Source organism: Pongo pygmaeus, chromosome 10 (genome assembly GCF_028885625.2).
Source record: "Pongo pygmaeus isolate AG05252 chromosome 10, NHGRI_mPonPyg2-v2.0_pri, whole genome shotgun sequence".
NCBI classification, from domain to species: Eukaryota; Metazoa; Chordata; class Mammalia; order Primates; family Hominidae; genus Pongo; species Pongo pygmaeus.
In genome coordinates, this window is record NC_072383.2 from 123,845,131 (window position 1) to 123,863,219 (window position 18,089).

The 18,089-nt window shown below is 51.3% G+C and overlaps 1 protein-coding gene across 5 annotated transcripts in view; it reads left to right on the forward strand.

Moving 5' to 3' along the window:
- AACS (acetoacetyl-CoA synthetase) overlaps positions 1 to 18,089 on the forward strand; it is a 79,013-nt gene that overhangs the window by 26,429 nt on the left and 34,495 nt on the right. For all 5 annotated transcript variants that reach the window (XM_054443497.2, XM_054443496.2, XM_054443498.2 and 2 more), the window contains exons 5-8: positions 801 to 898; positions 12,521 to 12,635; positions 12,834 to 12,915; positions 16,622 to 16,769. In XM_054443497.2, the coding sequence (XP_054299472.1) occupies positions 801 to 898; positions 12,521 to 12,635; positions 12,834 to 12,915; positions 16,622 to 16,769 (443 nt within the window). The remainder of the gene's footprint in view (positions 1 to 800; positions 899 to 12,520; positions 12,636 to 12,833; positions 12,916 to 16,621; positions 16,770 to 18,089) is intronic.

An 18,089-nucleotide genomic window follows, 5' to 3' on the forward strand; every position in this document is an offset into this window, starting at 1 on the left:
GTCATCCGTCCATTCATTCATCCATCCATCCTCCATTCATCATCCCTCATCCATCCATCCATCCATCTGCCAGCCATCTGTCCTTTATTCTTTCCTTCCATCTATCCATCCATCCATCTGCCAGCCAGCAAATATCTGAGGACCCTTGATGTGCAGGGCATAGTAAAAGGCATTTGGTAAAGCAAAGAACAAGACAGGCAAAGTCCCAGCCCTCATGTGAGAACCAGATACTAAACAGCCAGTTACACAGGTGATTATTCATTTGCAGTTATGCTAAGTTTAGTGAAGGAGAAATACAGTGTGCCTTGCAGGTAACTAGTTGGGGGACCTGAGTTCCCCGGGTTGGGGGCAAGATGGCCTTGGAGAAGGCTGCTCTGAGGAAGTTTCATTTGAGTAAAGAGCTGCAGGATGAGCGCACACTGAGTGGAGACTGCTGATGTGCGTGGAGGAGTGTTCAGCAGATCAGACAGCTGTGCAAAGGCAGGAGGTGATTAGGACAACTGAGGAGTCGGAAGAAGGCTGCTGTGACCAGATCCCAGGGAAGGAGGGGGAGCAGAGGGAGGAGAGGCCACGGAGTCATTGTCATCAGAGCACGGAGAATGGATTGCAGGGGGATGGTGGGGAGTGGACAGGCTGGCAGCGGGCGATCCATCTGGGCGGGGGCTGGTGGTCAGGATCCTCAGGCAGTTCAAGGACAGCCCCCTTCCCACTCTGACCCTGGCTGTCAGGGGAACCTTTTGGACATCTGCTACCTCCCATACACCCTGAACCCAAGGCTTCTTCCTGTATTTTCTCCACAGGTTATTTACCCAACAGTGAGCACGCTGTCGAGGCGATGCTGGCTGCGGCAAGCATTGGTGCCATCTGGAGCTCCACGTCCCCGGACTTCGGTGTGAATGTGAGTCAGGGTCTGACAGGGGGCACCCCTTGCCCTGTGAGCATCCTGGGCAGGGGCTGCATGGGCTGAATTCCCAGGGGAGCCAGACAGCAGCGTGAGCCCAGCGGGAGGAGGTGGCGTTGCAGCCGCCTCTATGGGGAAAGAAGAAGCCAGAAGGACTTGCGTCTGGTTCTTCCTTTCAAGCAGTCCTGACGTTCCCCCACTCCTCGCCGTATTCATCGAAGATGTGGGCAGGTGGCGTATGCAGCAGCCAGTGTTGTTAAGGTCTACTAAGGTCGAGCCCTGTCTTCCTCACCTGGGATTTAGTGACCACGTGAGGTTTGCTAAGTGTGTGTCCTCTGAGGACAGTTCTCTAGATTTTTGTTCTCAAAGTTCTGCCTGCAGAAGTTCCCTGGGACCTCCTTGTGTTGGTTTCTGCTGTTACCAGCCCCTTCCTCTGGACCCATGCTGTGTGGGTGTGCACCCCAGGAGGGTGGCCTCTTTGTCCTCAAACCACCTCAGAGTGTGTCCAGCTGCCCAGAGTGGCCCAGGCAGGGCCGGAAGCATGTGCTGATCCCCACTGGGGCCCCCCAGCCTATAGGTCTCTCCATGGGGCAAATGAAGCAGCTGCAGAGCGGGTCTTCCTGGGGTCCCCACTCTCCAGCCAGGGCCTCCCCTGGCTGCAGAGCCTTGGGGCGTGAGGGACCTTCAGGAGCCATGAGACCCTGTTACAGGACATGCAGCATCCGTGTCCCTGACCGCTCCTCCTGGTGCCAGCTGCCTCTGTTCTGGGCCGGGCCCTGTGCCGTGCGTCAGTCAGCAGCACCAGCTGCAGGTGTGGCCGCTGGCCCTTTAAAACCCAGTGCGCGGAGTTGGTGTCTGTGCTTATCCACAGGTGAGGCTTTTGGGTGTGAGCTTAGAAATCATGTCTACTTAGAGGCTTGCTTTTTCAGTAAGGTTTTGGAGGAGGAGTGTCCTTTCTCCACACCATGGGAGGAGAGATGAGACACAGGCCCGGAGGAGTGAGATTGGCTGGCCGTGCATCAGGCCGCAGCGCCAGCTGGGCTAATGATGGATCCCTGCTGGGTTCAGGGAGGGTGTGGCCACCCTGTAGATCTGTACTGTGTGGCTGGATGGCCGTGCCCTGCCTTCTGGAACTTTCCTGTGTTCTTTCCCAGGCCATCTCACCCCAGGACCTCCCCAGGTCCGCAGAGACTGACCTGAGACAGAAACTCAACCTGTGGCCTCTCCTGTCCCTGGGGCCCTCTGTGGGGGCTGCCTGGGCTGCTGGGGCCAATGGTGTCCTTGTGGGAGGGTCTGGAGGGGTGGGGTTCCTGGACACTCAGACCTCTCAGCCGACCTTGAGCCAGGCTGTCCAGGGCAGAGGGAAGGGCTGCAGGGCGAGACGGCAGGATGGCCCGGTGTGCTCAAGGCCGGGCAGGCTGGCTGCCTCTGCTCCATGCAGCTTCCTTGATCAGTGTCCTTGGGCAGGCTCCCTGGTGTCCCCAGAGGGAGAACGGCAGTAATGTTAGTGCAACTGCAGGGAGCCTGTGCAGACGGCAGGAGCCATGTTTGTGTGGAGCCAGGGACAGGGTGTGACCCTCCAGGCCAGCCCAGTAAGTGTTAGCTACTGTTTTAACTAGTTGGGAGATGGGTGTGTTTTGAGTTAAATTATGACTAACCTTTTGTAAGCGGGTTGTGAGAGGCTGGGAGAGCTGTGTGTGGAAGGGGAGTGATCATGGCCTCCCAGGGCTGGAGTGTAGCCCCCTTCCCCGGAGAGGTGATGTCAGAGCTCCTGGAATCGGCCTTTGGTGGTTTGTCTGAGGCCAGGGGGTGGAGAGAGGGAGAGCCTCTGACTCTGCATGGCTGCAGTGGCAGGGCTGGACCCCAGCCTCTCACAGATGCATCCAGCCTCGCTGGGTCATTGTCCTGTGCACGTCACTCCCCGCTGACTCCAGTCCGGCAGGATCTGCCCATCCTGGCAGGACCCAGGAGGGATGCATGGCTCTGTAGCAAACATGGCCTCCGGGACACTGCTTCCTGGCCGGGGTTGGTCCAGGGTTTTCTGGAATCACAGCCTCCCTGAGCCACCTCTGGAGCAGGAAGTGCTGGCCGAGCTGCTGGGCGCACTAGATGGCAGCATGGCTCTGCTCGCCGCATGGCTCCCGCAGCTTCTGGGAAGTGAACAGTCCCAGGCCCTGTGGCTACGTCTCAGGTCAGAAAACAGGGCCACCTGCCTCCTGCTGAGACACTTCTCTCTGTCCCTCATTTTGCTAGTGTCCAGGGTACAGACTCCATCCTGCCGGAAATGGAGGTGTGTGTGACGCGCGTTACTCGCACTCGAACCGAGATCCAGCCGGTTGGCAGGGAGTCTGTTGGCATTTGGTGGCTTCCTGGCAGGCATTATTGGGCAGCACTCCTGGCCGCATGCACCCAGCATGGGAAGCCCTGCGTGGATGCCATGTTCACAGCACTTGGTCCCATAGACACCTGGACACCCGCTGTTGGAGCTGAGTAAGGACCTGGCACAGGTCGACCGCGCGAAAGCCTCTGCTCACCCTCCGTTTACCATCCTTGTTCAGGGGCTAAAACTAACAGGGATGAATTCCTGGAGTTTCTGACGAGGTGGGGCTGGAACTGAGCCGAGGCTGATGGGTTCTGGTCTCGTGGACAGTTCCTGCATCGGTTTGCAGATCTCTACTTAAAAAAGAGATCCCGTTTTTAATTTGCAGCATCACTGTGTTAAACTTCAGACTGTGCCCCGTTTTCAGTAAGGGGCGCTCTTCAGAAACTGCAATGAAACGTGAATGTCTTCCCTTTGGAATCATGTTTTCGCTTGCTTTGAAATTATATTTCTTTGAATCTCAGAGAATATTGTAAAGGGAAATTGCCACTCTCCTACAAATCCTGCGTTGATTTCTGGTCTCTGTTGATGGAGTCGCACCGTTTGACTCGTGGGTTCACGCGCCTGTCCACTGAGAGCTCCTCGGCTGGCTGCGCTGGGTGCTGAAGGGACCCTCTCTGCTGCAGAGCCACAGACGGCAGTGGGCTGTCCAGGGAGTGCTGGGGCATCCGTCTTTATTCAATGACACTGGGGGAACGCGTTTCTGGCCTCCGTCACTCCCCTGTGCTTTATTTCTACCCATTCCGGGCTCTCTCCCACCGCTGCCCACCTCCTTCTGCCCGCTCTCTGCTGCCTGCCTGGGCATCTCAGCTTGCCTTACTAATGCTTTTGGGCTCGGAGGGCATCGCCAGTTGGGGAAGTGCTCTGTTCTAAAGGTTCCCGACCTTTCCAGCCCCAGCAAGATCTCTAGGTCTTGAGTCTTTAGATGGCTTTGGGTTTTTTGTTTCACTGTTTACCTTTGAGCCTTTGGCATTTTCAGAGATGTCAGGGAAGGCCACCCTCTGATCCGTGCACACCAGAGAGCCCAGCCTGTAGCCTGCAGGCCTTGTCCTCCTGAAGTGCCATCAGGTGGCTGTGTGTGTGTGTGTGTGTGTGTGTGTGTAAATAGGACAGCCATTCTTGTTCGCTCTGGGTGGCTGTCAGCATGATTCGACACCGGCTGTTGGTTTCAATGCTTGATTGGTTGCTAAGCACCGTATTCAGGTCAGACACATGTTCATAGGTGTGTTTGTTTTGTTGCAACATGAAAGCCGTCCTCGAGCAGCTCTCCTGGGCCAGGACAGGCTGACAGCTGGTTTTGGATGCTCGAGATCTTGATCCCTGCTGGTCCAGCCAGGAAAACTTCAGCTGTGTCAGAGGACCCCTGAGTCTTTTCATAGCGCTAGGGGCCAGACCTCTGATTCAGAAACACTTGTCTTTGTAGCCTGATCACTGTCACCGTGCCTGGGGTCCTGTGGTATTTGAGCCCCAGATCACTGGCAGTCTCAGTCCTTTCACCCTGTACTGGGCTAGTTCTCTGAGATCCCAGCTTCCTTGTGGAAATTCTCTGCCGCCCTCCGGGGCTCTCCCAGGCTGGCCCCCTCTGTTTCTTCCCTGGCCTCAGGCTTCCTGGCAGGTCTTCCTCTGGGCCCCACTCCACCTGCCCCTGGGAGTTGATCTCTATGTCCTCTGTTCAGATCAGCCTCTTCTCCCTCCCGCCTACCCTGTGGGACCTGCTTATTCTTGACGCAGGGCTTAGGAGATGCTGTCTTCAGTGGCTTTCTGGGTTTCCTCCTCTTCCTCCTGATTCGGTCTGCTGCAGTGTCTCAGCACCGGAATCTGTTCTGCTGTTTTGGTGTTCTGTTCCATGTATGGTGTTACTTTTTTCTGAGTGGAGCCAGCACAGTGATGGGGAGCACCAGCACCCACATCAGACCAGCCAGGCTGCAGCCCGGCCATGCCTCTGGCCTGTTGTGAGGCTTCGGGCAAGTCACTCACCCTGTTCCTGCCTTATCAGGAATAGGGAGTGGATACTATTGCCCCTCTTTTTTTTTTTTTTGAGACAGAGTCTCGCTCTGTTGCCCAGGCTGGAGTGCAGTGGCGCGATCTCAGCTCACTGCAAGCTCTGCCTCCCGGGTTCACGCCATTCTCCTGCCTCAGCCTCCCGAGTAGCTGGGACTACAGGCGCCCACTACCAAGTCCGGCTAATTTTTTGTATTTTTAGTAGAGACGGGGTTTCACCGTGTTAGCCAGGCTGGTCTCGATCTCCTGACCTTGTGATCCGCCTGCCTTGGCCTCCCAAAGTGCTGGGATTACAGGCATGAGCCATCGCGCCCAGCCTTATTGCTCCTCTCTTAAGGCTGTGAAGGGGAGTGAGTGCCTCTAACGAGCTCAGACTGGGGCCTGGCACATAGTAAGCATTCAGTAAATGCTCAATATGTTTTACTGGCAATCATTTCTTCCCCACTAAACCAAGAACTCTTGGTACATCTTAGAATCCTGGGCACAGAGAGGGCGCCAGTGTAGACATGCCATTCGTGGCTTGTGTGTTCGCTACAGCCAAGGTCTGGACAGGCCTCTTACCTGTGGGTGAGGGAGCTTGGGCGTCAGGAGTGTTGGGACTCACTTTGCATAAGGGGTGGCTGGGGCTGGAGGGAGCCAGGTGCAGGGATGCCTTGTCCAGGGCCATGTGGCCGGGAAAGGGAGGAGTAAGGACCATGGCCTTAGAGTAGGTTGAATGTGTTACCTTGATATTTGCATAGAGACAGCCTCAGAAGTAAACAGAGGGACACCCAAGTCCCAGCAGGACATGAAAGTGTCTGAGAAATCGCTGTACATGCACTTAGGTAAGTGGACGTGGTGTCTTTCCAGGAAGGGCAGGCACTTGCTCTCGGGAGGTGCATCTGGGCACTGAGAATGGGGAAGAGGGGCTCACCTGGCTGGGGGTGAGCTTCTGTTTGGACCCCTTGTTCCAGTGCCAGTGCCCAGGCGGTGGTCTAGGGGGTGGAGGATTCTCTCCTGGATGCTTCTTTCCCGGTCTCCTGCCCATCAGAAGTGGCTGGGGAGGAGGAAGGGGTGGCATTCTCAGTCCAGGAGGGTTTGGTGCCAGGAAGGACCATTTCTGGACATTATCTTCTTCTGATGGTTTTGGACAGGGTGTATGTTAGCATCAGACCCAAGGAGGGCCAGCCCTGGTGGCCTGTGGAGTAAATGCTGGTGGGACCTGAGTGCCACCTGCCTGCAGACTCGGCCTGTTGCTGCTGGACTCCTGGGGGGCACCATTTTGGGGCTTTCTGCAGCCACCTCTGTGTAGCCATTTAGAATAGAAGAAGAGGTAGTAGGAAATAGTCTTGTCCACCAAGGGCGTCACTGAGGAAGGGGTACCGGGGGTACCCTTGAAATGGAGGAGGGAGGAAGTAGACGGTGACCGAAGGCCTGATGTCCTGAGGCCAGGGGCCAAGTCCCTGTCACCTGCATGTCCCATGCACTTTTATTTTATTTTATTATTATTATACTTTAAGTTTTAGGGTACATGTGCACAATGTGCAGGTTTGTTACATATGTATACATGTGCCATGTTGGTGTGCTGCACCCATTAACTCGTCATTTAGAATTAGGTATATCTCCTAATGCTATCCCTCCCCCCCCATCCCACAACAGACCCCGGAGTGTGATGTTCCCCTTCCTGTGTCCATGTGTTCTCATTGTTCAATTCCCACCTATGAGTGAGAACATGCAGTGTTTGGTTTTTTGTCCTTGTGATAGTTTGCTGAGAATGATGGTTTCCAGCTTCATCCATGTCCCTACAAAGGACATGAACTTTTCATTTTTTATGGGTGCATAGTATTCCATGGTGTATATGTGCCACATTTTCTTAATCCAGTCTATCGTTGTTGCACATTTGGGTTGGTTCCAAGTCTTTGCTATTGTGAATAGCCCATGCACTTTTTTTAAACTGATGCTGAAGTTGGCCAATGTTTTACTTAATGGTTTTACTTAAAAAAAAAAAGCTGTGTTGGGGCGGCTCCAAGGGCGTCTCTGTAATAATGTCACAGTCATTTCTTTGTCCCTCACCCACCTGCTGTGAGCTTTGCTGAGGGGCAGAGGAAGTGGCGGGAGTAGAGAGAGGCTTGGTTCGGTCTGCGCCTCCTCCCGTGCCTTCCGCAGTGGCCAAGCTGTTCAGCTGGAGGAAGACCCCTCGTTCCTGTCATGACTGTGCATCCTTAGAGCACTTCCAGCCTTCCTTCCCCCTGTCCAGTCAGCACTGGCGGGGCTGCCAGAAGTTCTCAAGACTCAGGGAGCCCCAGATGAGCTCACAAGTCCCCAGGGGGAGCCCCATCTCAATAACCTCCGCCACTACACCCCTGCCAAACCAGGAGCTCGGGCTGTGCCCCACACCTTTTCACTCCCTTCCCTACCGTTGGCTGTTCTTGCCGCCTCTCCACTGTCCTCCTTCATATGTTTGATTGAGCAGTTCCTCGGTTCCTCCGTGACCCCGGCTAGGCACTGCCGTCTCTCATGGGTGCTGTCGCAGTAGCTTCAGACCAGTCTCGTTTCTGCTTCTCTCCACTGTACACCTTTTTATCTTTTTCTTTTCTTTCTTTTTTAACTTTCGTCACCTTTCTACTATCCAGTACACACCTTTTAACAAGTGGATCCGAACCAGTGTTTGTTTCTATCTCTCTCCCAGATTAAATATTCTTTAGAGGGCTGGGCTGGGTAGCTTACACCTGTAATCCCAGCACTTTGGGAGGCTGAGGCAGATGGATCACTTGAGTCCCTGAGTTTGAGACCAGCCTGGGCAACATGGCGAAACTCCATCTCTACAAAATAGAAATAAATTAGCTGGGTGTGGTGGTGCACAGCCTGATCCTCAGCCTGGGAGGTTGAGTCTGAGTGAGCTGTGATCTGTCTACTGTACTCTAGCCTGGGTGACAGGGCAAAACCCTGTCTTAAAAAAAAAATCCTTTAGTGACTTTCTCATTTTCTTTTGTTCTGTTTTTCTCATTACCTTTTTTTTTTTTTTTTTTTTTTTCTGAGACAGAGTCTCAGTCTGTCACCCAGGCTGGAGTGCAGTGGCATGATCTCAGCTCACTGCAACCTCTGCCTCCCAGGTTCAAGTCATTCTCCTGCCTCAGCCTTCCAAGTAGCTGAGACTACAGGCGTGCGCCACCACGCCTGGCCAATTTTTGTATTTTTAGTAGAGATGGGGTTTCACCATGTTGGCCAGGCTGGTCTTGAACTCCTGATCCTCAAGTGATCCACCCGCCTTGGCCTCCCAGTGTTGGGTTTACAGGCGCGAGCCACCGCTCCTGGCCCTCATTACCTTTTCAAACTGTATTGCTGGGGTTTAACACCACTATTTATTTTGCTGGATTGAGTTATATGTGGCCACCTTGCCTAACTTTGATTTGTTCTAGTGGTTTTTCTGGTGACTTTCACAGATTTTGTGTGCAGCTGTTCCCATTGTGTGCAGGGGGCAAACTGTTTCTAGTTCCCACCCCGGGACGTAGGTGGGGGTGTTCAGCACAGGTGCAGGTGGGCTGGGGGTGGGTGTCTTGCATGTTCTTTTCTCACTGGACATCTCATCTTTTACCAAGTGTGATGTGTGCCGTCAGGTGTCTGCCAGATACCTTTTGTCAGTGAGGAAGTTTCCTTCAGTTTCCAGCTGAATTAAAGCATGGGTGGAAAGCATGTTGCCTTTTATCAGAAGCTTCCAAGATAATCATGCGATTTCCCCCTCCGTTAGCCTGTTGCTGTAGTCAATAACATTGGTCTATAATCTCTCTCTCTCTTTTAGTTTGTGTGTTTTCTGTCTTTCTCCGCCTTCTGTAATGGCTTACACAGAAGGGATGCTGTAGCTTACAGAGACTTGGTGGTGCTCGCCTGCAGAGCTGCCCACCCTGGTGTCCCTGGAGGAGGTAGACCTTTGTCACTTCAGCTGTGGTGCTGCTTTTTGAATAAATTTTGGTAATTTATATTTTCTTGAGAAGTCATCCATTCTACCTGGATTTCAAAATCTATTAAACATTGTTTTCTGGCTCATGAATCTTTTATTCTGTAGTCAGGTGTGATTTCTAATTTTGAGAGGCCACATGCTTCAGCTTAGTCACCTGCAATATGAGGGTGATAAGGGCGCCCACGTCCAAGGTCATTCTGAGCAGTAAATGAGTGAATATTGGTCCAGTGCTTAGGGCAGCACCTGACACACAGTAAGTGTTCTACAAGAGGTAAATGGAAATGTTAGGTTTCCTTTTTTGTTTGTTTGTTTGAGATGGAGTCTCGCTCTATCACCTAGGCTGCATGATCTCAGCTCACTGCAACATCTGCCTCCCAGGCTCAAGCGATTCTCATGCCTCAGCCTCCCGAGTAGCTGGGATTATAGGTATGGGCCACCGTGTCTGGCTAATTTTTCCATTTTTAGTAGAGATGGGGTTTCTCAATTTTGGTTAGGCTGGTCTCAAACTCCTGACCTCAAGTGATCTGCCCGCCTCGGCCTCCCAAAGTGCTGGGATTACAGGCGTGAGCCACTGTGCCCGGCCGAAATGCTAGGTTTTTTCTTGATCAGATTTTTCAAGAAGCTTACTTTTATTTTATTTTAAGACAGGGTCTTTCTCTGTTGCCCAGGCTGGAGTACAGTGGTGCGAACATAGTTCAGTGCAGCCTCGAGCTCCTGGGCTCAAGCAATCCTCCCCACTCAGCCTCCCATGTAGCTGGGATTACAGGTGCTCTGCTAATTTAATAAAAAATTTTTTTTGTAGCTGTCCAAGCTCGTCTCCCAAAGTGTTGGGATTACAGGCGTGAGCCACCATGGCTGCTAAGAAGCTTATGTTATTGGTTGTTTTGGAAAAATGATTTTTGGTTTTGCTGGTCAAGTCCATCATTAGTTTTTCCTTATGGCTTTAATTCTTTCTCTCTTTTTCTTCCCCTGGCTACCTAATTTTGAGTGTAGTTTACTGAAAACATTGGAAATGGAAAACAATAACATTTGCAATTGTTTTCTTGTTGTGTTTCTGATAGATCGTATGTTCCGGGGAGTGGGAACCCTGTCTGTCTGGTTCCCTGGCACGGTGCCTGGTACCTAGCACATGGAATAAATAAATGCTTTCTACTCCCTACTCTTCTCTGTTAATTCAGCTTCTAGTTTGGGAATTTGGACAGTGTTGAGTAAACTCTCAATCCTAGAACTCTTAGCACAGAGATTCTCAAATTTTATCACACCTCAGGATCATCTGGGCGGCTGGTGAGAACAGATTGCTGGGTCCCCTGCAGAGTTTCCGATTCATTAGGTCTGGGGCCCCAGGTGAGGCTGACTGGCTGCCCTGGGACTACACTTTGAGCTGCCCAGCCTGCCTCCCCCAACACTCTGCCCCTTAGACTCTCGCACAGTCAGCGCTTCTGCTTCCCTGCTAAGAGTCACCGGGGAGCTCTGAAAACAAAGGCCCACCGCTCCTGACCCGTTAATTAGTTATCCTAATGAGCTTAATTAACTTAATAGTCCCACCGCAGGCGGTGCTACCAGGCAGCCAGGGTGGAGAGCTCTGTCCTGTGAAGTCCTTACTCAGAGGTTCTGGGGCCACTGTATGTGCCCTGGGGGTAGCCCCAGGTGTTGGTCTTGAACTGCTTGCATCAGGCTCACGTGGGAGGGAATAGCAGCCATCTGGGCGATGCCTACCCATGTTTGCGGATGGCAGTCTCTTAACACAGTGTAACCTTGAGCATGGCCAGGAGGGAAGTGAATAGAAGCCTTGTCTGAGAGTGCTTTAATCTGTTACTAACATTAATAATCTGTTAATAACTAATAGTCTGGACTAACACTCAGGGAGTGTCGGTGAATGTTATGAGTTCCAAGAACAAGCCCTTTCCTGCATGGAGCAATCCCCTGTTTCAGGAAAGCAATGCCCTTGGCTGGACTGCAGACTCCACATGCAGTACAGACCGGAGACATGGGTGTGGCGATCCTGCCTTCTAAGATGGGGCTCGTTAACTAGTGTATACATGTGTGGGCTTATGCCATTGGTTGGCATAAATGCACTGCTTGGAGGATTCAGGTTCCTTTTTAATTGAAGATTCCGAGAACCAAAATATGGGGCCACTTTGCTTTGCTGTTGCAGCCTCTTTGGAAGATGAATCTTTTGTATACACTAGCAGAGCTGTGCTAATAGGCTCTTTCTGTAAAGTGGGGAATCTTTTTGGTAGTGCAGACACACACTCTATACTCTTCCTATTTCAGTATATGTCTGTAAATACTTCTGGTATTTCTTGATATTGATGCCTTCCTTGGCATGGTGTTTGTTCTCAGATATAAGTTGTGCTTTGATCAACTTTTTTTTTTTTTTTTTTTGAGATGGAGTCTCACTCTTCACCCAGGGTGGAGTGCAGTGGCACTATCTTGGTTCACTGCAACCTCCGCCTCCCGGGTTCAATCAATTCTCCTGCCTTAGCCTCCCGAGTAGCTGGGACTACAGGCGCGTGCCACCATGCCTGGGTAATTTTTGTATTTTTAGTAGAGATGGGGTTTCACCATGTTGGTCAGGCTGGTCTTGAACTCCTGACTTCATGATCCACCCACCTCAGCCTCCAAAAGTGCTGGGATTACAGGCGTGAGCCATCATGCCTGTCTTTTTTTTTTTTTTTTTTTTTTTTTTTTAAATACAGAATCTCACTCTGTTGCCCAGGCTGGAGTGCAATGGCACAGTCTCAGCTCACTGCAGCCGCAGCCTCCTAGGTTAAAGCAATTCTCCTGCGTCAGCCTCCGAAGCAGTTGGGGCCACAGGCATGTGCCACCATGCCTGGCTAATTTTTGTATATTTAGTAGAAATGGGGTTTCACCATATTGGCCAGCTGGTCTTGAACTCCTGACCTCAAGTGATCCACCTGCCTTGGCCTCTCAAAGTGCTTGGATTACAGGTGTGAGCCAGCGCACCCAGCCTCATCGACTTTCTTTATTGGCTACGGGTGCTGGGGACACAGGGACCTGGTTATGCACTGATGATGTTGCCCTTTCTCTCCTGTGAAATGCAGTGGTCCTATTGGCTACTGAAGGTTTTTGCCATTTTCTTTTTTTAGAGACAGGGTCTCACTCGTGCCCAGGCTGGAATGCAGTGGTGCAAGCATAGCTCACTCCAACCTTGAACTCGGGCTCAAGCAATCCTCCCACCTCAGCCTCCAGAGTAGCTGGGACTACAGGCATCCATCACCATGCCTGCTGGTTTTTGCCTTTTAGATGATCAATGATGACTTTTTCCTCCTGCTTTCAGGGTGTGCTGGACCGGTTTTCTCAAATTCAGCCAAAGCTCATCTTCTCTGTGGAGGCTGTTGTCTATAATGGCAAAGAGCACAACCACATGGAAAAGCTGCAGCAGGTGGTTAAAGGTGTGTGGCCCTTCCAGCTCCCAGCCAGCATGGCTGGGTATGTGTGTGGGTACATAAGAATCTACCAGGAGTCAACCTGGGTAGTCTCTGCCCCAGATTGTGTTATATTTTGTGGGGAAAAAAAAAAAAAAGAAAAAAATTCAGCAGCTGAGCATCTTTGTCCTGTAACCTTGTGTTTTCTCCTCTCGCTCCTTCCAGGCCTACCAGACTTGAAGAAAGTGGTGGTGATTCCTTACGTGTCCTCCAGAGAGAACATAGACCTTTCAAAGATTCCAAACAGGTAATGTACCACATTCTGACCCACAGGTCCGTGTGGAACCCACTTGAGCTCCTGCGGGGAAGTAGGCCTCTGGATCTTCCACTTGGGGTCACTCAGAGAATTTTCGAAGTGGAGGAGGTTTTAGTTAAAAGCATCGTTTTGTAGATAAGGCACCTGAGGCCCCAGAGCGAATCCCCCAAGGCCACATAGTGAATGAGTGGCGGAAGAGAGATGGTCCCAGGAACCCTCACTCTTCCGATCTGGTGTCCCTTATGTAGGGGGCTCTGATGGGGCCAAGCCCAACTTCCCAGATTGGCCACAGAAATTCTGCATTGGAAATCATGTGTACATGTATGTGCACATGTGGGTGCATGCACTGCACATGTGTGCACATGACAGGCGCATGCATATCTACATGTGTACACGCGCATGTGCATTTACACACATGCATACACGCACAGGTGCACATGCATGTGTACATGTGTATGTATGGCTGTGCATACATAAACACTCATATATGTATTGTTCACCTTTTAGGACATACATGTGTTCCCCATTGCTGATGACAACTTCCTTGGCTTTTCTGACATAAAAGAATAAACCACGTTTTGTGTACCAAATAGAATTGTAAGAATCTTAATTTTGAATAGAGATTAAGGAAATGGATTGTGGTTTAGTCAAAGTTGAATTTGTCCCAAAGTTCTTGGAGTTACCTTCCTTTAATTTTTCTTGAAACAGTTGTGGGGAGAGGGTTCTGAGCTCAGGCGTTTACCCCCGCGGGGTAAGCTTTCCCTTGAGCCTTGGGTCTGGGCCGCTGGAGGGCGCCTCGTACGTGGCTCCTTGAGGCCTGGTGAGGAGGGGCTGTATAGACACGGCAGGGTGTCTTCATACCAGCCACGGGGACCAGAGGTGGAAGAGAGGAGGAGATGGCGGAGGCCTTTTTGTTCTAGCAAGTGGTAGTTGGTGCATGGCTTATTACCGTCTGTCAGGGTGTTCTCAGGCGCACCACAAGGTACAAATCATGTGTCCTGTCCTCCGAGAGTTGCAGTCTAGTTGGAGAGGCGAGACCCACCTGCAGGGAGGATGAGCTGTGACCACGAGGGGTGGGAGGGACAGGATGTGCCCAGGAGTTGACAGCAGGGCCTGGGTACTTCCCTGTAGGATTTGGAGAGGTGGCATCTAGGGGTAGCTTTGAGGTATGAGCAGGGTCTGGGGACAGCTGTGTGTGCAGGGCACATTCCGGAGCCTGGAAGGTGCTGCAGGCAAAGTGGTGGCTTGGCGAGGGCCATGGTCTCCAGATCCGACTTGTCAGGTTCAGCTCTCAGCTGGGTGACCCTGTGCAAGTAACCTCTCTGAGCCTTGTGTCTCCATCTGTAAAATGGAGATGAGGTGGTACCTGTATTAGGACATTCTTGCCTTGCTATAAAGAAATACCTGAGACTGGGTAATTTATAAGAAAAGAGGTTTAATTGGCTCATGGTTCTACAGGCTGTGCGAGAGGCATGGTGCCGGTATCTGCTTCTGGGGAGGCTGTATGGAGCTTGTGATCATGGCGGAAGGGAAGTGGAGCGGGCACTTTACATGGGAAAGCAGGAGTGGAGGGGGTTGGGGGGGTGGGATGCCACACACTTTTCAATGACCAGCTCTTGTGTGAACTCAGAGTGAGAACCCACTCATCACCAAGGAGATGGTCCCTGCCATTCACGAGGAATCCACCCTCGTGATGCAAACACCTCCCACCAGGCCCCACCTGCAGATTGGGGATTACATTTCAACACAAGATGAGGGTGGGGACAAACATGCACACTCCTATCAGCACCGTCCTCTCAGGCTGGCTGGGAGGATTAAATAAGCCGCTGCTCTGCAAAGCGTGCACAGTCAGCTCTCAATGATCCTGCCTGTCATTGTGCGGCTGCGGTGGGCTCTGTCGCCTGAAGCACCTGAGTGAGGATGGGCAGATCCTTCACAGGCAGGCCCAGGTGCCTGTCCCTGTGGACTGTGGGACCCTGCCGACCTTAATAAATTACAAGCAGGTGCCAGAGCACTGGCTTTATTTCATGCCACCTCGGATTTTGTGCCCCAGGTATATGGATGGAGGCCATGATGCATGGAGGCTAGGAGGAAAACCAGACAAGGTTTACCAGCCCCCTGGTTGGCCCGGCTTTTATTTTTTCTGAATAATATTCATCAGCAGTTGATATAAAATGAGGGCATCCAGCAGAATCGTGTTAGCCACTTCATTTAGCCCGACACCCCAGGGGCTGGACTCCCACTGCAGTCCATCCTTTGATTGTGGATGCCACAGATAAAGCAGAAACGGGTCCGTGCCCATCTGTGGAGAATTGACGGGGCCAGGGGAGCCACCCTGTGGGCTTTTCATTCTTAGAAGAGCTTTAACAAAGGTAGTCATTATGTACTGTGATTTATGGGCCATTTGACAGAAAAGGCTTTTCTCTGTGTGAAGTATCTGATTAGATCCGGCACTTTATAATGGGATTCTTACAGGAGGTAGAGGTGGGATGGGGTTTTCATTGGCTGTAAAGTTCCACAGTGAATAGTCTTCCTGACACGCTGGAGCAGACGGCTTTGTTTGTTTCTTGCTTAGAGTTGAATTATTTTGGATGCCCTTTTTAAACCACCATGTCTTCCCCAGGAGAAACCTTTATATTTAAGGATGCCTTCTCATGCAAGACAGCGAAATTCTTCATTTTAGTCTGTATGGCATTTGTATTTCAGAGTAATTATCCCTAGCAAATGGCTGCAGGCTGCGTTTAACTGATTCCCACCTCCTTCCCTGAGAGAAAGTCCATTTGTTAGTTGAGTATAGGGCCAATGTTTTGAGATGGATGTTGCTGCTGATCTCAAAATAGAAAACCACCTTGTCCCAAGATGGCCTGTGGCTTCTGCGGCTGTTTCTAGTGCAGAAAACAAATCTCCTGTTTGTGTCGCCCCTTTGGTGGTTCTTGGCCACCTACAACAATGCTGCCTGTCAGCTTTGGGGGTAAGCCTAGACACACTTCCTGGGTGACAGTCAATAGCTGCGATTAATTTTATTTGTTCTTGGACAGATATTTGTATCTTGCTATTGTAAACCTCAGGATCTAGTAAGTTAGTGATAACACATGATATTTTGCTGAGCGGTTCTCTGTCATTGAGCTGTGGTTTAGGAAATTGACCCCACATCTGTAGGAAGGGCTCATTAATCAAGCTAGCATCTCCTCCTCTCCCTCCTCCCAGCGGGGAAGCATCTTCAGACCCACTTGGCAAGTGCTTCCTTTTGGGCAATCATTGGAAACAAAGCATTTGCTAATCAGGTGATCAATAGGAAACAAAGGACATGGGCTCAGAAGACTTCAAGGCCATTTCCAAAGCTTCTTTCAGCAGTGTTGGTACACACGTGGCTTGTTCATTGTAAGTGATCCTTTTCCATGGTGGTTATGAAAACACTTAAAAAATTCTCTAAAAGACAGCCCTTGGCCCTGTCAGCAGTGCTGATTAAGCAACTTGAAACCTTCACTCGTTCAATGAGTTTTCCTTCAATTAGCTTGAATCTCTGAGATCTGACTGCCTCCCCTGGTCCCAGAAAGTTTCCAAATCAGGTCACCGTCCCCCTGGAATCCTGGCTTTTCTGGGGTATAAACAGAGGGAAGTGCACGGGTGGAATCAGCGGGTCTGGTCCAGCATTCTGGGATGTTCATGGCATGTTTCCCTGCGTTTCGGCCCACAGTGTGTTTCTGGATGACTTTCTTGCCACCGGCACCAGCGAGCAGGCCCCGCAGCTGGAGTTCGAGCAGCTGCCCTTCAGCCACCCACTGTTCATCATGTTCTCATCAGGCACCACTGGTGCGCCCAAGTGCATGGTGCATTCCGCTGGGGTAGGTCTCTGGGGAAGGCTCTGCAGGGCCTTCCGTTGTCTGTTTGCTTCAACAGGGCCTCCCAGCTGATGATGGCAGTGTTGGAGTTGTCAAACTGCACCCCATCCCTGGAGAGTCCAATGTGCAGCTTCTCTCCAAGTGGGATGCTGCGTGGAGATCTGGCACTGGGCCCAGGGCAGTGGAGTGCTGCCACTTCAAAGGCTGGGATGGCACCTACCACCATGGCGATAGGCTTGGAGGTCACTGTACAGCGCAGTATGCCTTGGGGGTGGGGGGCGCGCTGGCTGAACCAGCTACATTCACCCTGCAGGTCCGGACCACCTGGGGGATTGTGAACTCAATAGGTGGCCCTGCCAGCATTTTAAAAAGAAGGAATGAGAATAGACAAGGATAGATAATATTAGCACAGTGCCAGACGCAATGGCCCACACCTATAACCCCAGCACTTTGGGAACCTGAGGCGGGCAGATTGCTTTGAGCCCAGGAGTTTGAGACCAGTCTGGCCAATATAGCAAAACCCCATTTCTACTAAAAAATACAAAAATTAACTGGACGTGGTGGCACATGCCTGTAGTCTGAGCTACTCGGGAGGCTGAAGTGGGACAGTTGCCTGAACCCAGGAGGCAGAGGTTGCAGTGAGCTGAGATCATGCCACTGCACTCCACCTGGCAACACAGCCAGACCTTGTCTCAAAAAATAAAAATAAAATAAAATATTAGCACAGAATAGGCTCATAAGAGGTATGGGTGTTGTTCTGTGAAGCTGTCATTACATGGCGTGCAATGTGTGCATGTGCTGGGGGCGTTGTAAAACATACGTCTGACCGTGGGTTGTGGTAAAATATTTGAAAGCCTTTGGTTAGGTTATTACAAGGCTTGGTTACTAGGTTATTAGGTTATTATTAGAGTCTAATTAACTGAGAAAGAGCCTACCCATGCTGTGAGTCTGTTAGGGCTGCCATAACAGAATACCACAGGCTGTGTGGAACACCAAGGTGCTGCACGGTTGCTCTTGTCTGAGGCCTCTCTCCTTGGCTTGTGGACGGCCACCTTCTTGCTGTGTCCTCGTGTGGTCTTTCATGTGACACCCTGGTGTCTCTGTATGTGTCCAAGCTTCTTCTCCTGAGGACCCCAGTCAGATCGGATCTGGGCCTGCTCTGACAGCCTCATTTAAACTTCGTCACCTTTTAAAGGCCCATTTAGTCACATTCTGAGATACTGGGTATTGGGCTTCAACATACAAATTTTGGGGGTACACAGTTCAGCCCATGACGCATGCTTTTAATTTTTCTTATTTCACCGAAAGTCTAACTTTATTAAA